The sequence below is a fragment of the Coloeus monedula genome (assembly GCF_965178545.1).
Source record: "Coloeus monedula genome assembly, chromosome: 3".
NCBI lineage: Eukaryota > Metazoa > Chordata > Aves > Passeriformes > Corvidae > Coloeus > Coloeus monedula.
This window is the reverse complement of record NC_138783.1, coordinates 104,168,008-104,188,604: the sequence shown is the minus strand read 5'-3', so window position 1 is coordinate 104,188,604 and position 20,597 is coordinate 104,168,008. Positions and strand designations below refer to the sequence as shown.

General features: G+C 40.4%; 1 protein-coding gene across 2 annotated transcripts in view; it reads left to right on the top strand.

Annotated features, from left to right (window-relative positions):
* The window catches only part of PHKA2 (phosphorylase kinase regulatory subunit alpha 2), a gene marked incomplete at its 3' end in the record, with an annotated part of 41,228 nt that overhangs the window by 17,696 nt on the left and 2,935 nt on the right, over positions 1–20,597 (top strand). Inside the window, exons 14-29 of one of the 2 annotated variants that reach the window (XM_082277386.1) lie at positions 333–467; positions 2,272–2,381; positions 4,804–4,948; positions 5,422–5,500; positions 6,904–7,067; positions 7,741–7,914; positions 9,072–9,160; positions 10,243–10,376; positions 11,853–12,009; positions 13,489–13,568; positions 13,788–13,866; positions 13,990–14,119; positions 14,706–14,807; positions 15,402–15,520; positions 17,854–17,901; positions 19,553–19,720. In XM_082277386.1, the coding sequence (XP_082133512.1) occupies positions 333–467; positions 2,272–2,381; positions 4,804–4,948; positions 5,422–5,500; positions 6,904–7,067; positions 7,741–7,914; positions 9,072–9,160; positions 10,243–10,376; positions 11,853–12,009; positions 13,489–13,568; positions 13,788–13,866; positions 13,990–14,119; positions 14,706–14,807; positions 15,402–15,520; positions 17,854–17,901; positions 19,553–19,720 (1,913 nt within the window). The remainder of the gene's footprint in view (positions 1–332; positions 468–2,271; positions 2,382–4,803; positions 4,949–5,421; positions 5,501–6,903; positions 7,068–7,740; positions 7,915–9,071; positions 9,161–10,242; positions 10,377–11,852; positions 12,010–13,488; positions 13,569–13,787; positions 13,867–13,989; positions 14,120–14,705; positions 14,808–15,401; positions 15,521–17,853; positions 17,902–19,552; positions 19,721–20,597) is intronic. The other variant, XM_082277387.1, reaches the window with a different exon arrangement.

Genomic DNA, 20,597 nt, shown 5'->3' with positions numbered 1-20,597 from the left:
TGATTAAGTCCCCAAGAACCTGCTTTAACCTCAGCAGGTCTGACCCTGCTTGGAGCAGGAGGTTTGAGTAGAGACCTCACAGGACCCTTCTGACCACCACTGTGGTCCAAAGTGGACAGGAATGTCAAGAAATACTGAGAAACAGAGAATCAAAATCTGTCAGATGCCCTCTTGCAATCCCTTTTGGTTCCATGAACCCATAGATTATGAAAAAAGCAAGCTCTTTGTGCCTTTTTAGTTAGCTAAATGCATTTGTTGAGAGGTGACAGTAGAGACAGTTAAAAAGAATAGAACACTGGTTTTTATTTGTGTTTTTGTCTTCTGTTATGCAGTAACTGTTTTGGCAGAATCTAATCAAATCAAGAATCTCTTGCAAGACCATGGAATCAATGTTCAGAGCATTGCTGATATCCATCCACTCAGAGTGCAGCCAGCTCGCATCCTCAGCAACCTTTACACCATGCTGGGTAAGTATTTCAACATGGAAGCCTCTCTACTGCCAGGAAAGGTACTTTTTTAAGAAGCTTAACCAACTTAGAACTTCTGTCTTAATGAGGGACTCAAACAGGGGAAAAAATTGCCTTGTTAGAAATGGTGGCAAAAATACAAGTTTCCCTGTGTCCTTGGAGTTAGACAAGAACTGACTCTTCTTTTGTCCCCTGGAAACTACTTCCACAGAGAAACTGGTTTTTGAAAAATGCCTGGAAAAACACAGAAGAAAAAGTAAAATATTTTTTCCTTTGAGAATTCAGAGTATTTCTCTTTTAAGTCTGGAAACTGGGCAGTATGATTTTTATCAGGCAATCAGGGAAGTTTTCTGCTCCAAATCAGGGAAGCTGCTAGCACAGTATCTTTGTGCTGTCAGGTTCTTGCTAAAGTTCCTTCCAGCCTTGAGCTGAGTTGAGCTGCTGAAGCTCTCTGTCTCTTGCAAACCCAGAAACCTCTAGGGCTTTTCTAAACACAGGATTTTAAATACATTCCTGTTCCTCAGCAGTGGCCCTCAAGTCCTGTTTTCCTCAAAGCCTGAATTGATTTAAATAAATGCCCCAAAGCGCTGACTGGTTCTAGTTGTTAAGTCTTTTTATAACTGGTTCTTGATAATCCTTGCTGGAATTATTTGGGTCTTGGTGGAAAGTTTGTTACATGTATTCCTAATTTTCCTTAGTTTTACTTCTTCAGGAATGCCAGCAACTCATTACTCAAAATTGTGGATACTGTTATAAAATAAAATTGAGGTGAGGTGACTCAGCACTGGTAGATTCCTTTGCTGTGTGGATAAGGGGAGCTGTATCCTTCTTCTCTGTCAGTCTGGAGCATGTTCCCATGGCAGTTTGGTTACAGATAATGCTGAGGCTGCTCATGGGGAGAACAAACTTTTTTTTGTTGTAGTGGTGGTTTTTTGTTTGCAGGGTTTGGTTTTTCTCTTCTAACAGGGAGCTTTTTTTGGAATCATTCAAAGTAATGGGGCCTTCAGGTAAGTTTTAGAAAGTATGCCCTTTACACAGAGAAAGGAAACTGTATATGTTGCTTTTGGGAAAGAATCTGGCTCTTCATCTCAAAGTCCTATAAAAAAATGAAACATTTGCAGGGCTTTGCTGAAGCTTACATTTATTGTATTGTAATTCATAATGGCTTTCTTTCACTAGTGGGGGGGTGTGAGTAGGATGGTTTGATACATTGTTTTTAACAGTGACTTCGTTGGGAATGTTCACAGTATTATTTTTCCAGGCACATGGTTTGCATTATATTCCATGTCAGAAAGACTCAAGTCAGCTCCTGGTTGCTGGTGCAAAGGTTGTAGTATGGATCATTTGCTAATAAGCTCCACTGAGAAAAGTGGAGCTTATTAAAGCCCAATGAAAGTCTGTCATTGTATTTGGATGTACTTTGTGTGTTGATTTAGCCTGCAGGCACAAATTTTTAAGGTCCTGTATTGAAAACGCTGCAATTTCTGTGTTACATTGATGGCCTTGTTTTTGTAATGTCACATCTCTTGTCTTTCTTAGTGGGGAAGCTTTGGGTGCTGAACCATTACTATAATTATAAGATCAAACCCATAGTCAGTGAAGCCAAAATTTTAATTTTTAATCAGGCCTTTGAAGGACTCTGGCTATTACATTGGTGCTTGCTACAAAACCAACCAATTTGTAGCCTCACACCATGTTACCTGTTTTCTGCCTTACTGGTATTAGTGGAATAGATTTTCCTGTCTAAAGTGGTTATTTTGGAAAACAATGCAGAAAATGTTAGCTGAGATTCTTTTCTTTCCAGGCCGGAACAAGAGCATGAAATTAAGTGGCCGGCCACACCGACACATTGGGGTGTTGGGCACCTCCAAGCTCTACGTGATAAGAAATCAAATATTTGCTTTTACCCCTCAGGTAAGCATGTAAAGCTGGCAGGAAAGTCACTCCTTTCTTAATGGTGAATCATTAGTGAAGCGCTTTGCTTTTCCCTGCTCTCGTTGTACTTTAGGTAGAACAGGGCTGACACAGCAGATGTACTTTACTTTATAGGGTTTTAAGGGCATGGGATGATCGGCGTGATAGAACTGCTAATAAATCTCTTTTCTGTCATACAGAGTCTGGTTTAAGAGAACACAGCAAATCAATAGTACAAAGTTGTTACTGATCTCTGCCCACACCAACACTAATTAATGAAATAGTTTCTGCAGAAATAGATCACTTAATATATCTTTCTACTGAAAACTTTGATGAAAAATTTGGTACCACATAAGTGTGCCAAATACTGTAACCCCCTAGGAGGTGAAGGTGTGATCTTTTCATTATATTGTTGAAAGGGTCAATAGTGCTGAGAAATGGATGTTCTGTCTTTTTTGTCTTTAGTGTGTTTTTTCAGTGTTGCTGGAAGTTTGGATCCTCATAGAATCAATGGCTCTTATTTATACATTTAATGAAATGCAACACACTTATTCCAATAGAATTATTCCAACGGTTGGTACTAGATGGCCAGGGAGTCACCTGCTCCAAGCATGTACAACTGATGCAGGAAAAAGAATGCATCCACCCTTCTAAATAGGTGTTTGACTAATGAAGTCTTTAAACTCCAGCTGAAGGCATTCAGTGGACTCTGTAGAAAGCTTCTGTACTGCTTCATAACGCCCAAACAAATCAGATTTACTGCAAAAATTGTAGGTCCCTTCTCATTCTTCCCCATGTCAGTTGATCACAAGCAGCTTTATAAAATGTTATTTGTTGTGTTACTTCCCTATACCAATTTTCACTTTTGCAAATAAGGGAAAAATTCCTTAGAGATGTGATTTTTTTCAAAAGGTGTCTTTGTTCACATCTTACTATGTAAGCAGGACCCAACATTCCAGCTAAAATCTTGTCATGTATCAAATAAGGACATACTTGTTAGTATATTCCAAAATGGCATTTATCTTTACATTAGCAACACAGTGACAGTTCCTGCATATTCCATGTTTTACTAAAATCTCCATAACGTTTTCCATTGTACTTTGAAGCCAGACACTTCCCTTGACATTTTTTTTTGAGGTGGATGGAGTTAATATTTAATGTCACCTTCCTAAGGTTAGCAGTTAAATCATCTTGTTGATCTTGACTAGCGTCCACAAATTTTGTGATTTTGTCATTTGTATTTCATTCTCTTTTCTAGTGAAAACATTGATTAGGTGTGGGGCAAAGGCTGACTTCATTTAGATACAGTCATTCTGAAAAAATGGTTAATAACTACCTTTTGAGAACAATTTTAAAAGTAGTTCTGTTTCTTAGGATGTTTTTGTTCAGCCCACTAATGTGAAAATTTGCAGAAGTTGGCACGTGTCAGCCATTTTCTAATCTAATTGCTCCAAAGAAGAAAATTGGACTAATCTGCTGAGACTGGTTTTTGACCATCCTACTTTATAATTTTGTAATTATCTTGGCTGTCTCAAATTGGTTTTGTTTTCCCTAGCTTTCAGGCACTGGAATTGGCCTGACTTTTTAAATGGCTCTTCCTTTTTAAAGACAGGCAGTGTGTTTCCTTCTCTCTGGATTTCTGGGACTTGTTCTTCCTGAGTTACCAAAGCTAACTGCAAGTGGCTCAAGGATTGTTTTGGCTAGTTCCTGATTCCTTCTGTGAAGAAATTTCTCTGGACTTTGCCAGCTTGAACTTAACATATTCTTTCTGCACTTACTCCTCCAGAAGGCTTACAGGCTTCCTTAACTTTTGTTGTGGCTGCTTTGACATACTTTCCATTATTTGTCCTGTTTCTTTGTTTCCAGCTCCTGAAGTAGCCATAATAGTCTCTTACTGTGGTTCTTGGCTTCCTGCTGTAGTGGGAGCAGCACACTTTGCCATTGCACATTTCATGTACCTTTTGTCCTCAGTAACTGCCAGCTTTTCTGTATTGTGCTTGACTTTCAGATGGCTCCCAAGGGGCATACAGTTACTGGCTCCCAGTCCCCAGTGCGCACTTGAGCCTGTTTATTGTTTTTGTTGCTGTTGTTAGCTTTTTCTTCCACATTTAGAGTATTTCCATCTTCCAGATCATAGGTCAGTGTAATCGGTCATTGGGAAGATTCTGCTTCGTGGGTGTGATTGCCTAGGTTTTGTTTCTATGGCTTACCTGATGGTCAGTCTACAAGTGTAAGAAAATGGACTCTTGCACGAGCATGGATTTCTTTTTTACAGTCTGAGGCCTGGTTAGGTTAATTCAGGTGGTTTGTGTTGTGGTCAGGAGTAGCTCATATGGCATTTGTGGATGATTTAAGGGAAGAAATAAAAAAAATAAGGAAAGCACTGACAACTACCCCTATGTTGTGTTTTTCTTTTCTCTAGTTTACTGACCAGCATCACTTCTATCTGGCTCTAGACAATCAGATGATTGTGGAGATGCTCAAGACAGAGCTGGCTTACCTCACTTCTTGCTGGAGGATGACAGGGAGACCAACCTTGACATTTCCCATCACCCACACAATGCTTGGTAAATTTAATTTTTTCTGTTTCAAGCAGAGTAGAGTAATGCAGAGGAATAGGAGGGACATTGATTGGAGAGGAGGCAGGTAGCAGGACTTCTAACATCAGAAGTACAGTTAATTTTCTCATGTGTATGCTGAATTTGGGGGACATGGTAGTATTTAATTTTGGTTTTATTCCCCCTTTATGTGCTTCCATCACCTCATCATCTCCATGCTATTTCTGTCTAAAGAAATTTCATAGAAATCCCTTTGGAACTTGTCTTGAGTGGGTGGGTGTTTGTCTTTAGAACTTGTCTAGGGGTTGTGTTTTGCTTGTTTTTCTGGGATTTTTGAATAAGCTAGTATTGATAGCAGTTGAGGGTTCTGTTTTAATTTGTCTAATTTACACTGTAGACAACACCCAATAATTCACTGTATTTGGACATGATAATTTAAGAATGTGTTGGTGAATTTCAACTCTTCTGTTATTCTTTTTTAGTTGATGATGGTACTGACATTCATCCAGCAGTTCTTGCCACAATAAGAAAATTAGAGGATGGTTATTTTGGAGGTGCAAGGTAATGTCAGAAAAATTAAATCCTAAAGAAGTCTCAGTTTTGAACTTGTGATAGTGCACAGGCCTTGTACTAGAACTCCACAGAGAAGGAAGTTTCAGCTTTAATTATTATGTGACAATCAAATGGTAGCTGGACCTCAGATGCAGTGAAAAAGATGTCTCCCAAAAAGTGTACCATCTCTGACTTCCATTAATGGATAACAAAAACAATGTCAAGTCTTTGGAAATATGAAATCTTGACTCTGGCTGGGATTCTGTTATTAAAAAGTAAATTACTTTCACAGTTACTGGACATGATTTAAACATAAATTGCATTTAGTACTTGTAAGCTTGTGTGTTCCATTCATCTATGTGCAAAATATGATGCCACAGGACCTCCCTATGCTCTTCCTACTTGCCCTCTCAATCAGTATATTTCTTTGACAGTCACATACTGTCATGGTTTAACTCCAGTCAAAAACTCAGCCCCACATGGCCACTCACCCACCCTCCCCTTAGTGGGATCAGGGAGAGAATTGGAAGAATACAAGCGAGAAAGCTCATGGGTTGAGATAAAGAGAGTTTAGTAAGTAAAGCAAAAACCACGCATGCAAGCAAAACAAAATAGGGAATTCATTCACCACTTCCCATGGGCAGGCAGTTGTTCAGCCATCTTCAGGAAAGCGTCAAATGTAACTGTGGCTTGGGAAGACAAACTCCTGTATCCCTGAACATCCTCCCCTTCCTCCTTCTTCCCCAGCTTTATATGCTGAGCATGACACCCTATGGTATGGAATGTCCCTGTGCTCAGCAGGGGTCAGCTGAGAGTGTCCCCTCTCAGCTCCTTGTGCACCCCCAGCCTGTGCTGCTGGGGTGAGGTAAGAAGCAGAAAAGGCTGGGATGCTGTGTAAGCCCTGCTCAGCAGTAACTAATACATCCCTGCGTTATCAGCACTGTTTCCAGCACAAATCCAAAGCATAGCCCCATAATTAACTCTTATCCCAGCTAAAACCAACACAGATGGTTTAGCAGCCTCCAGTTCTGTGAAAAGACACTGCCATTCATGGGGCCTTCTCAGCCCCAGTTTCTCATGCATTGTCCTTGGAGCTCAGGTCTTTTTCAGGGTCTCTCTTCATATGAACATACAGCGCCCTGCATAATTAGGCTTTGAGTTAGGCCTGTGAGTGTTACCATAACACAGTTAAAATCAATTAGTACCTACAGCAGTAACTACCCAGCTGGATCTGCAACTGGTGTTTTCCTTTTTTATTTTTCAGTGTCATTTTCTGTGGTTTCACAGTTACCAAAGGTGGATTGAGCAGTAGGTTTCACAAATTTTGGAGGAGTTGTTGAAAGCTCAGTGGGCATTAATCTGTACCAGAATGGTGGATGTTAATGCTCTTTGGCACGTATCCCCTTTTGCAGGGTGAAGATAGGCAAACTATCAGAATTTCTTACCACCTCTTTTCATACATATCTGAGCTTCCTGGATCCAGACTGTGACCTAAAACTGTTTGATGACCGTAATGAAGACTGCAATAGTCCTGACAGTGAATATGGAGACTACCCAGCAGACTTCTGTGAAAAAGGTAGTAGTGTTTTTTTACTTGGTATTTTTTTCTCTCTCAAGTTCTATCAAAAGAGTTTGCCTACAGTGCAGGCCTGGGTTTGCCTACAGTGCAGAGTCTGTTCTGTGCACAGCTGATGGTCATTTGGGTCCTCATGCATCCACCTGAGGACAGGACCTGCATGACTCAGTTTGGAGAATGAATTCATTCATTCTGTGTTCTTCCTGCATTTGTAGTATGGCATTGACTGGTAACTGCTACAGTAAAGCTGAGTCTGGAGAGTGAGCAGGTGGGGAGGTGTGGAAGAGGTTAGAGGGAAGAGGGCTATGAGGAGCCATGGACAAGAGCTTGTGTGGAAGAGATGATAGAGTCTTAGAAGCATACAGGTTGGAAGAGACTTTTATGATCATCAAGTCCAGCTGTGTTCTGTGATCTACCAGCAAGATAAAACCCCTTTTGATTCCTTTCACAGGCAAAGCTAGCTTCTTAATCTGTTTTCAATGTCAAAAAATGTGGTTTTTTCTTTTGTTTCCAGTTTGTTTGGCTTAAAAATCTCTTCCTTACGCTATTCTTGCATATTTGAGTGCCCTTCTAAATAAGCAAGAATAAAGTAGTATGTTTGAATAAGAAGGTGATGATGATAAATAGTGATTTTTACCTTTAAGAAACCTTTTTTTAATGTATGTTACACTAGATAGCCAGGATGAGCTGGATCAGTATATAAATGATGTTCTGCAGAGCACAGCACTGAAGTCATACCTGCCTCCAACTTCAAAGACAACGAGTCAACCACCTGTGTTCAGTGCAAACCATTCCACAGAAGAGATACTGTCAATAATGGCCAAGACAAAGGGCTTGGAAGTTCCAGGTATTTCTCCCTATTATTTTTTTAGTGATAGTAATAGAAAAACTGGTTTGGATGCTAGAAGGGGTAAGTTCAAGTATTTAAAAATTATATCTTTTGACATACTTGTGCCACTAGTTCTTTCTGTATAGAGAAGAAATGAGAAATTCCTTAAGAAGTAAGAATGACTCTGAAGCTGTTGCTGTCATGTTTCCACAGTATCCCATGTCATGGTGTATACACAGAAAACCTGCAATGAATGTAACATTTAATCAAAGTTAAATGTTGTGGAAGCTGCTACAGCTTCTTAGTTGGATAGAATTTTAGAACCCAAATCAGTTAATTAATTTTGTCTTTGCTTATGTAAAGGCAGACAAAATATACTTTTTTATTTTAATGAAGTTGCTGTGAAATGAAATGTTTCAATGCAAGAAAAACATAAATATTCACATGTACTTTCTAAATTTGTAAGAACAAATGGAGTAGAGAGGGAGCACAGTCTTTCTAATTATGCTACATTTCTAATAGCCTGATTGGAAGATATACACCAAAACAACACTTTGGCTGAGTGTGTAAATAAATTCCAACATATGTATTGTTTTATATGGAGATATGTAGTATTCAATGTCCTGGTCAATGGAAGACTTCCTTTAACTTCAGTGTAAATTAATAATTTCCAAGCTTTTCTGTTAGTCTTTTCTGCTATCTTTCATGTACCACATCATCTGATCCTCCATTGATTTCAGCAAATGAAATTATCAGAGCATTAACCTGCATTTAGCATTATAATTTTAATTATGAAATCTTATCAATTAGGCCATTTTCTCCACTTATTTGCTGTTGAAATGTTTAAAACACTTGGCAGGGTCAGGTCATTGGGCTGCAGGATTTCTGAGTCATGGGCCAAATAAGAGGTATCAGTTGAGCATGTAGCCCCTGAGCCTTTGACATGCTGATCTCAGAAACTCTCAGAGCAAATCTGCAAGGAGAAAAGGTTCAGAACATGAGCCTCTCTCAGAGTTCCATGCACAGCATATCAGAAGCACTGCCTTTGTATTTTGACCCTTGGAGGTATTTCTGTTGTTTTTACCTAGTCAAGCTGCTTCATGTAGGTGTTTTTGATTTTCATGTTACTGAAACAGACCTTTTCTTCTTTGTGTTCTGGTGGCTTTGCTTTCCAGCCGTGTCTATGTCTCTTCCCACTAAAGTTCTGAACACACACCGGAAGTCTCTGAATCTTGTTGATAATCCTCATTTCTTTGAGGCAAAGGTAAGGTGTGGGAATTTTTATGCTGTTTGTGGTTTTAGGATGCAATGCTGTAGCCTTTCCTCATGTTTTCCTTCCAAACCCTATGCCAGGTCTCATTTTTCTTCACAGACAAGCCATTCTATCCCAGGTACTCCCTTGTTTTGGAAATTATGTTTTTGGCTGGATTAAGGTTTTTTAGTCAAATAGACACTATCAAGTGGAAAGTTTTTAATTGCATGTGCAAAACAGAAAAGAACATAATAGTTGCTTTATTTTTAAAAGCCAAAAGTTAAGTCATCGTCTTTAGTTCTGGCTGAACACAAGGGGAAGGACAGGATGTTCGCAGCCTTTAGAGATGTTTTCCAAGAAATGCTACTTACAGTAACATCTGGGCAACTGGGAATGTGTGAATGTCCTTAAGGCACTGGGGTTGTGCTGGGCACTTGTTTTGTCTTGGTATATGTGACCAGCTGCTGAGAATGGCTAGAAGAGGTTGTATCCAGCCTCCTGTAAGATTCTGCTCTGCACAAGGCTTTGTTTGTGGAAATGGTATTTTAGGATTATATGAATTGCTGATATTTGATTATATTGCTTGTTAAACAAAACTTCTTTTCATCCAAGAACTCACCATAGGATTGCATCATCTGATTAGTTAACATTTTACTTTCATAAGCCTGGAAAATTTATAATGGCAGTATTTGCATTCATAAGGCACCATTTATATACAGGTTAGAGATGGAACTCAAAAAGCTCTAAATTATTTCAAATGAAAAAAAGGATAGTATCTCTGCTTTTCTCTTTACGAGTAACATAAGATGACAGGAAAAGCATGCAGATAATTCGGCTTCTTTGTTTTGTCAAAAAAAAAAAAAAAAATAGATACAAGGTTCCATTCTGGGGGTTGTGTTTCTTGGTATAAGTCTCCTTTCTGTGCCTGCAGTATCCTGGCAAGAACTAAGTGATGTGTCTGTATTTCAAGTGCAGAGCTTTGTTGCAAGTCTGTTGTGAATTTTTTAATGGAAAGTTTGAAGTTACAGGAAGTTACAGATCTGCTACTTTTTCAAGGTCATGTCTTTTGATTTTTCATCCATCTTTGTTATCAGGACCGTGAAAATGTTTTGTACTTACCTAAAGATGCTCATGGTGATTTGGATTGCAGGAAGCTTGTTGATCAGCTGAAAGAATGTCCAACACTCCATGATCAAGCAGATATCTTGTATATCTTGCATATACTCAAGTAAGTTGCCTGAGAATGAACTTCAGCATCTTTAAGTTTGTTCACAACTATCTGATTATTCTTGTGCAAAAGGTTCCCACTGTTCAGGTTGTGTTTTGAGGGGAGAATGGAAATATTTTGTGCTTTAACAAGCATGTTTTCAGTTAGTTTGATTACAGAAATTATTTGGATACAAAAGAAGACTTGTGCAAATTTTAGAGTTGATTGGCACAAAGTTGCAAATACATGAAGTCTCCATGGCTCACAAATTAGATGCACAAATCCTTTCCATGAATGAGAACACACCCTGCTATATTTGTGGCACTCCATAAAGTTCACAAAGACTTGGTGTGATTTTTATACACAAGAATGAAAGTGGAGGGAAAATTCATCTTGTCATTTTCTAACTAAAAGCAAAATGCAATTTTAATGAGTGTTCACTATTTTTCCTCTAATCTCTCTACATATTTAAGTACACAACTGGCAAAAATTTGGTACTTTTTAAAACATTCTTGGAAGCAGTCTAGACCCATCTGCTGGGGCTAGTAAACACCTGCTATTTAAATTGGTTTGATGGGAACAAAATGCGAATACAAACAACAGAATCATCTTCTGAAGTGTGTTTATTGAGCTTTTTTTTCCTGTGCAGGAGAATACTGCTGGAACCTGTCAGGCAGTTAGCTTTTGGTGCAAAGACAAGTATGTGTTAATCACAGATGGTCTTCCCTACTGCTACAAAGATTGCATTTTTGTTTATTTTAGTCTGTCTCCCGTGAGGACCTCTTCTTTGATCTTCTTGATTTCCCAAACAAAACATTTATCATCCTCTCTTAAAGAGTAAAGGAAATCCTATTAAAAATATGTTTTGTTGTTTAACTGCATCCAACACCAGTAATTTCACCAAGGGAGTTTCTCTTGGGCAGGCAGATGGACCTCTAGTGGACTCTGTCAGCAGGAGTTGAAGAGTCATTCTGTGACACTTCAAAACATTACCAAAGAGAAGCCATAATGCAGTGAATTTCAAAACCAGGAGAGGAACAGAAATCTCCTTTGCTTTTTCAGTAATGGCATAAGCAACACGGAAGTTTAGTTAATAGCTAAGAAAGAAGCAAGGCTAAAAAATTCCCCTGAAGCATCTGAAAAATGGGTGTAGTCTCCAGCAGTACTGAAGATGTTGCGTTCTGCTCTGAAAATCACTACATAGAGTGTTCCTCCAGAAAACTGTGCATGTGAATGCTCAATTTGAAGTATAGTAGGAAGTCCTTCAGGTGGTTTCTTTTCAAGTCACTCACAGCTGAGTGGGTGCTCAAATTAGGATGAAAGTTCCTGGTATCAAGAAGATTTTGTCCACATATAATCAATCTGTGGTGAAGGCACAGATGTCCCATTTGGTATTTAATTCTGTCACCAACATGAGCAGGGCAGTCAAAATCCGGCTGTGTGGTAAAGTTTAGCATCTTGCCTGATGACAATTACCTCCTGTTTCTTTTGTGGCAGAGGTGCTGACTGGGACACAGAGCTGGATGGACAGTATGGTGTCACTGTTCATTGCCTCCTCAACGAGCTCTACAGAAAGGCAGGTCTCAATCAAGAATGGGGCTTAATCCGCTACATTTCTGGCATACTCAAAAAGAGAGTTGAAGTCCTGGCTGAGGTATGAAATACAAAGAATCCTGGTTCAGCTTCCTGCCTGGGAACAGAGAGAAAACTACTGGTTTGTTGTTGGGGTTTGTGCTTGCCCTTCTTCTAGTTTTACTTTACAACATACATAGTGCAGCATTTTTAATTAAATATTGGTTGATTTTTCTGATCTAGAGTCTTACTACATCTTTATCTTTCATCTGTACTGTGAACTGTGCTAAAGTTGGCATGGACTGAGAATGCCACACTGTAATAGTTGTGAAGGCTTCATTTTACCTCTGTTAATCAGAGAAGCTGAATTGTGTGCTTTGAAAGCTACAGTTGTCACTGGTGGTTGTCTATTGCTGTCATGAAGGTATGAACACCTTTGGAGCACTGCGATGTCAAGGTGCTAGTGATGACACAAAAACATGTTCTGCCCCTTTCCATCCCCTTGGGTGGACGGTCTGCCCTGTGAATGGATGTTTGGAACTGTTTAAATATCTGTGACGATTAAGTGGTAGCAAGAAAAATCCACTGTAAGAGTACAGATATGATTTTGAACATTACAGAAAGGTTTCTTCTCAAGTACTCTAAAAGTATTTGTTTAATTTTCTAGTAATTCTCTGGATATTTCTGAGGAGCTCTTTCTGTAATTCCTTGCCATTTTCAAGGCTCTGACTGTCACATTTAGGATGCCTTATTTTAGTGACAGTCCTGTCTTCTTGGGAGCAATATGTGATAATCACTGTGCATGGTACTTCATTAAGCACTGAACTTTTTCCCTTCTCAACACACAATGGATGAGCAGTACGGACATGCTCACAGAAAGCCACGTGTGTTAACTTGAGAAGGTATTGACAAAGAATTGGGGAGGAGGAGAATGGAGATGATCTGTTTTGTTCCATGTTAAGGGAGTGAAAATAGCCTCTTGGAAGTCGGAGGAACACTGCTCTGTGATGTTTTTTGATTCAGGATATTAAAACAGGTAAACTGAACACCCACTTTTAAAGGAGGTTGAACACTGTGGTACTGGGGAAAGTACCTATTTCAGAATGTATTAGGAATGTGATGCAGTATGCTGGGTGTTTGTTTTAGGAGATATATTAGGACACAGGATTTTTTTTTTTAGCTAATGCTGCCAAACTTTCCATTGATTAAATTTTTTTTTTCTTAAATAAAGAACAAAAGTTTATCATATGATAAAGGATGAAAGCCTTTATTGATCTGTCAGCCCCACTGGAGTTCCTAATCTAACAATTTTGCTGCTGATTTCACTGAGCTGGTAAACAGGCCACTTTTAGCCTGGGTAGACTCTCATAGCCCTGTTGACCTCAGGAGATCTTTGGAAACTATTTAACAGCATTCTTCTGGATCTGTATGTCTGGTAATTAATAGAAATGCATTTAAAATTGCTAAAGAAATGGAATTAATTTAATTTTGGGAATTAAAAGTCATATCACTTCCACATGATTCAGAGAAAGGTCTCTTCCTTTTTGTCCCTTTATGATAGGCATGCACAGACCTTCTGTCACACCACAAGCAACTTACAGTGGGCCTGCCACCAGAACCCCGTGAGAAAATCATTACCACGTAAGTTGGAGCTCTGCCTCAGGTACAGATTGCCCTTCATCTTCCTGCTGGTACCATTCTGCTGCTGTTACCTTCTTTTAAACCTTACTTCTTGCCCTCAAAAGGATTTGCAGCCACCCAGGTAGAATTGTAGGCACCTTTGTTCTGGGTGACTCGATCCCAGTGCTTGTTGTGCTGGTTGTGCTGAGTCACTGCTGCCTGTGGTTTGTCTTCTTGCAGCCCACTGCCGCCTGAGGAGCTCACAGATCTCATTTATGAAGCCAGTGGCCAAGACATCAGTATTGCAGTCCTGACTCAGGTATGCAGCCTGTGCAGAAAGGCTTCTTTGGCTGTGCCCAGTGCTGTGCCAGTGTTTGCTCTGAGACTGGGAAAGCCATGAAGACCCACTCTGATGGGTGCCTTTATGGATTTGTCCTTACAGGAAATAATTATGTACTTGGCGATGTACGTCCGGTCACAGCCCAGTCTTTTTGTGGAGATGCTCAGGCTCCGCATTGGTCTGATAATCCAGGTGATGGCCACTGAGCTGGCACGAAGTCTGAAATGCTCAGGTAGGAGACAATTTTATCATGAGGGTATTTCTGGTGTCATTTTTGCTTCACCCTTCATGGCTGATCTTTTCATTTATATGTGTTAAATCCTTTTATTAACCTCTTAGTTCATATGTGCAGTTACAAACTTTGGAAATCACTTTTTTTTTTTTTTTTTTTTTGACTTATTGAAAGACTTCTCTCCCCCTGGCACCCAGTTATTCAAAGAATATCAAAGGATGTTCTTTATGGAATAATTCTGGCTCTGTAATTTAGATTCACGTCATCTGCTGTTGGGAGATGGTTGTAATGCCATTCCAAGTGATGCTCTACAAGGGAGCAACTGCTTTCTCATCATGAGCTTCAGTGAAATTTTGCACAAGCTATGACAATATTCATTAATGCAAGTAGTATTATTTCCATTCAGTGTTTGTTGTTTAGTCCTGAAATGTATTTTCCTTGGAATGTGACTACATAATTAATTTTTTTAAAGGAACAGCTAGCCAAAAAGTTACATGTGATTGGACTTCATTCAGTTTCCTTAGCTGGCTTTATAGCTTGTTGTGTGACATTTGTCATTTTGTTTTGTTTTATTTTGTTTAACTAGGTGAAGAAGCTTCAGAGAGCTTGATGAATCTAAGCCCCTTTGATATGAAAAGTCTCCTACATCATATTCTCAGTGGGAAAGAGTTTGGAGTGGAAAGAAGCTGTAAGTTTTTCACTTTTATGTGTTAAGTTAGATTGTCTTATAAGTAGGGATCTATTCCTTCTGCACATAAAATAAAAGTATAGGTAGCATATTAATTATGGGTGACGAGTACATGTGTATGTTTGCTGTAGAATAAACAAAACACATATGAGGGAAGCTATCCTGTACTGAAATAAGATTGTATCGAGTTTCAGTAACATTAAGGCAAACTTTTAAAATGAAATTTTGTGGAACCAGAACAAAAGTCATTAAAAGGTGATATCTAACCTGCCTTCAAGAAGCATGTCTTTGATGCCCACATATTCCTGACTGGCACATCAGCTCTCTTTGAGGGTCCTCTGTAGGCCCTCAGAGTCTTGTCACAATTCTCACTAAAGTTACAATTGCTCACTGTCTTGGAAAATCAGTTTCTGATACCCAACTAGGGATTTAGGCCCCTTATACCATCAGGTTTGAACTCTTGATGTGATTTGAAAGGATGCTGTCACCAAGAACATTGCATATTTCTGAAACAGTTTGCGTTTAACTTCTTAGATACAGTTTCATCTATTTTTCTACCCATAGAATGTTAAAAATGTCCATTTGCTTCTTTAGTGCGACCTGTAGATTCTTCTTCATCCAGCCCTGCAATTTCTATTCATGAGATGGGGCATTCTGGAGCAACCAAAACAGAAAGAAGTGGTATTACTAAATTGAAGAGTGAGATGAAGCAGGTGAGGGTTTTCTGTCAATGCTCATCAGAAAGTACAGCTGTTCTGGAACTGTGTTATGTTAGGTTTTGTTCTTGCTAAATGACAGAAATTTTCAAAGTTGCTTTGATTTTAAAACTGATCACTAAATAGAAGGCAGTTAAGAGATGTTTCCTCCAAAAATGTGCTTCCTCTTCTGTTCTTGTTTCATGTTCTGGATGTAGAAGAACTTGAACAAACTCTAACGCATTCATGGCATCCACTGTAAAAACAGCTCTTTTATCATGTTTAGCTAAGGAAAAGTCAGAGGGTCAAAGAGAAGCTTTTACGCAGTGTTTGTTCTTGCACTTGGCCTAAGTTGCAAAAGTGGACCACATGCCATTTGGAAAAGATACCGGTGGAAAAGGAATCTTGGTTTGTTTTCTTCCAGTTCTTTTTCTTCAGGAATGGAGGATGATTACTGCTAGAATTTATACATATATGTTCAACTTCAATACTTTAAATTACACTTCAACTGAGTATATGGAGAGATCACAGAAAACACAACCAAAATACTCTGAATGAATATGACTGATGGTTTTGAGTGGTTTGATTGCTCTGTTTTGTGTCTCTATTAGCAATTTTCTTTTGCTTTAAATAAATAGGAAGATAGTGGTCAAATAAAATACATTTGTAAGAATGGTTCTATTTTTCCTCATGGGTTATTCAAACTAGAGAAGGGAAGGCTCCAAGAGACCTAACTGCAGCCTTGCAATATATAAAGGAGGCTTACAAGAAAGATGAAGAGATGCTTTTTGCCAAGGCCTGTAGTGACAAGACAAGGGACAACAGTTTTAAACTGAAAGGGTAGGTTTAGGTTAGATACAAGGACTACTTTCTACGATGAAGGGGAAGAGGCAGTAAACAGGTTGCCCAATGAAGTTGTGGATGCCCCGCCCCTGGAAATGTGTACGGTCAGATTGGATAGGGCTTTAAGCAGCCTCATCTAAGGAAGCATTTGATGTTTTCCATGGATTGTGTAAAACAGGTTGAATAAGCCTTCAGAAAGGAGTGGCATTTTGACGTGGTCTTAACATGAAGCATTTGCTGGTGGCAGCAAAGATCAGTTAATGATTCTTCATGGGAAATGGTCAGGCAGGGAAGCAGAGACCCCTGAGGAGCACATGGTGTCTGTCTCCTAAGACCTGGTTGCTGCGTTTGAGCTGTGCCACTGCCGGAGCACCATCGTGGACAAGGCTCAGGAGTGGCTGTGAAGGTGCTGCCGACTGTGCTGCACCAGCCCTGAGGTGGCCTTGGAGGTCAGTCTGAGCAGGGCTCCCATTCATAGAGCAGTGTCTGGATTCGGGGCCTTTCCAGGAAGGAGGAGGGACAAGGCACTAGATGGCAGCATTATTTTGTTTGAAATACAGCGGTGGGCCGTAGCTGGAATATGTGGATCTCTGTTGATGTTAGAAACATAGTTCCTTTGTTGCTTTTTCATTCCATGGAAACTGGGTATTTTGCACAGAGGAGGAGTTGGCTGGGTTTATTTTTGTACCCCCCCACTTTGCCATTCCTGCTGTTTCCTGCCACTTACAACTGCATTCTGTGAATAATTGACCAGCAGCTGATGTAATGTCATTTTGGCAGGGGGTTGGGTGGGGTGGTGCAGGATACACTCTGTTGTTACAAGGAATATTTCAAGTACTTGTACTAACATCTCTGGACGTGTTGAGCAACTGCAGCTCCCTCTTTTGTGGCTGTTCTTTCCTGAGTCTGAACATCAAACCTTTGCCTGAGCCATTAACACTGAATGTGGAGGCATGGCTTGGGATGGGCAGTTGGAGAAAAATGCTTAAAGCCTGAGTGCTTAAATGCTGCATCCACATTTCAGCAAACATTTGGCCTTGCAGCTGTTTGTTTAGTGCTGCCCATTCAGTTTGCAGCCTTCCAGCAAGATGACCTTCTTGTGCAAAGAGAAGCTGGTGGCATTGCAACAACTGGGGAACGGAAGTGGGGAGCTTGGCTTTTACCCCAGCCCTGAGTCACAGGGGGAAGCTTTAGCTTGCATCTTAAACTGGTGATTTGTGCTGGCCATGCTGGGAGCACTGTGGATGGCATGGGCACCTTGTGGCTGCCAAACAGGCTCCTGGCATGGCAGGCTCTGCGTCATGGTGACCCTGGGAATCAGCAGCAGCTGCCCTGGTATCAGCTGAAGTGCAACACTTCAAGAGGCCATGGATCGCTGCAGTTTTTCCCTGAGTACCTGAGGTTATTCTGTATTTCTTGCCTTTGCACAGATGGGTTACTTAATCTTGTTTGTGTTCTGTTCTCATGGCTGTCTGTCTGACATGTTGGTGTCTGGTTTTGTTTTGTAGTTTTTTCATGAGGGGTACTCCACGTCCAACAGCATGTTTGCTTCCACGGTAAAACACTATCTGTAGCTCTGCACCTGCTCTTCACCCTGTGTGTGTTTGTCTGCAAGGGTCTTGGCTCTAGACACCTCCTCTGTCTTCTGCCTAAAACCTTGTTTTCAAACCCTGCCTCTTTGTCTTGTTTGTCCCCATTGGGAACCAATTCTCATTAGTAATCTTTTAAAAGAAGTTGAGTCTCGCATTTAGATCTACTTAGTTCTTCTGAGGCTTAAGCAGTTGTAGCAGATAAAGTACTCTAGCAGATTTAGCTACTTGATACTGGATTATGTTACAGGTGTCTTTAGTATTTAAAAGTAAGGTAGTGTTGATAAATGCTGGCAGCCTCTGGACAGCGAGGAACCCAGAATAGCTACAAGTTGCTGAGACAGGGTTTGCATGGGTATCTCTTCAAGAAGTCATCTTCTTTCAAGGCAGAGAACTGTAGCTCTTCTTAAGCTCTCACTGTTAAAGAAGGAATATAATTGCTTAAATATTTTACCAACAGAGACTTCAGCAATTCCAAGTAAGTCTGAAGCTCCAAATGTGTCATGGAGAGACAGGAAGTTTCCAGCTACACATGCCCTTTGAACAGGTGGTTTGTGATCCTCTGCATCTTCAGACTTATTGTCAATTCCACACCTCCCAAATGCCCTAAAAACACAGCTATAGAGCAGGAAGTTCTATCTGTCATAGTCAGTGAGCAGTGGAAAGGAACAGCAAGCACTGGAACATCGAAGGAACACCACCTCTGCCTCATGGACACCAGGAGCAGTGGAAATGGACTGTTTGCTGGGGATTTTTTTTGCAGAGCTGTGTAGAGTCTATGAGCCTGTGCTTTCCAAACATGCAGTTTTCAATCATTTTCCTCCTTCCCCATTATATTGCTCAGATGGCTTCTTACTTGGAGGTAAGGGGATTTAAGATGGCACTTTCAGTGAAGTCGTTTCTGGGCTGAAAGTAACAGGTATCCAAAAGGAAGGAGAAAACAGAAGAGCACAGTCTCTGAGAGTGCAAGGAATGGGCAGACTGTATGTGTGCAAATCACAACAGCAATTTGGTGGTATTGCAACAACTTTGAAGATGATTTGCTGCCTAATTTAGTGTCCAGGCCTGGTAGGGTAAAATAATAGTGCAACAAGGGTAATAAAGGAAACAAGACTAACACTTAACAGAAAGGCAAGCATGATGATTTCATGGCTTCATTAAGTCAATTTTTAATCTACTTGCTTTAATAGAGCTTTTGTATGAGGGCCTCTCTTGCTGGACTATGATACTTTCACTTTGATACTTTTACAGCACCATGTCCAAGTGAATTGGACATACCTGCAGATCCCCCCACCTTGCACACCAGTGACACTGCCCTGGAAGCAGCTCATGCTTGTTAAAATAGTTAGACATTGCATTAAACCAAGCAGTGGAGGTCACTGGGTTATGCTATATTGAAGTGCTTGCCTGTTTTGTTGAGAAACGATGGAAGTACTTGAGAAATGAAGCTTGTTGCAAAGGGGAGAGATGAGGATGAAGGATCAATCCCATCCCATCATCCTATATGACACCAAAGCCTGTATTTCTTCCCTGGTTCTGAGGTAGCATTATAACAGAAATGTGTTGGCTAGGAGTGGCACTTGTGTGAGTACTAACCAAGGCTTTAATGTCCTTACAGAGGGGCAGTACTCCATCATCTCCCACCAGCACTTCTCCAACTGGCTCCGGTGGAGACATGAGCTGGGGTGACAGAAAAGGGCAGTGGCTGCGCAGGAGGAGGCTTGACGGTGCTATTAACAGAGTTCCTGTTGGCTTTTATGAGAAAGTGTGGAAAATCCTTCAGAAGGTAAGCTGACCACTGTGGAGGATGCAAGCAAGCTCTGCAGTAACTCGGGGAGGTGGTGGTCCAGGGGTGGCATCTTGCCAGGAGTGGAAGTTGGTCAACAGGTGGAAACCAGAGTCACTGGTAGAAGTGTGTCTCTTGAACATAAAAGGGCTCCATTAACACAAGTTCATGTGTTTCTTTGAAAGTGTTTTTTTCTCTCAAACCACCAATGCTGAATTTTGGTTGAATGATTCTGTTCCACCACTGCCTGTTGTGCATCCCCTGGCCTAATGCACATTGTCAGTGCAGCTAAAGGGCACTGCAGTGCAATGCAGCTCTGTGCTCCGGGTCAGAAAGGCCGTGAGGAATGAAGTAGGAAACTGCTCTAACTCTTCCAGAATGTGTTGAGACCTCCTGCTGGCTGTTCTGAGCTGTATGGCATTCTTAATGTTTTTTGTTTGTTAGTTAGTTTGTTTTTAAGTGACAAGTAAGTCCTTGCCAGCACATTGGATATGAGGGGTATAGAAATGTGTTGAAGCAACACTCCCAGAAGAAGGGGAAAGGAATTACAAATTTTAACTTATTTCAAAGTGATTATGCACCTGTTTTTCTGCTTTGCTGGATACAGGCCAGCATTTGGCACCCTGCAGCACTGAGCTGTTCATGCTTGCTTAGTTGGAAAAAGAGTGCATCACCAATTTACGCTGGTTTGTCCTTCTAAAATCACTTACACTGAAGCTGTTAGTGTTGATGTCAGCCAAGACAAATCATATATGACCTCTTGGCTATATACTAATAGGATCTTTCAGTAGAGTGCGCATCACTTCTGGCCTAATGTAATAGCTGGGAGTAATTGTATGGTTTTTCTGGCTGTTAAAATGAATTGTGCTTGTCTTCA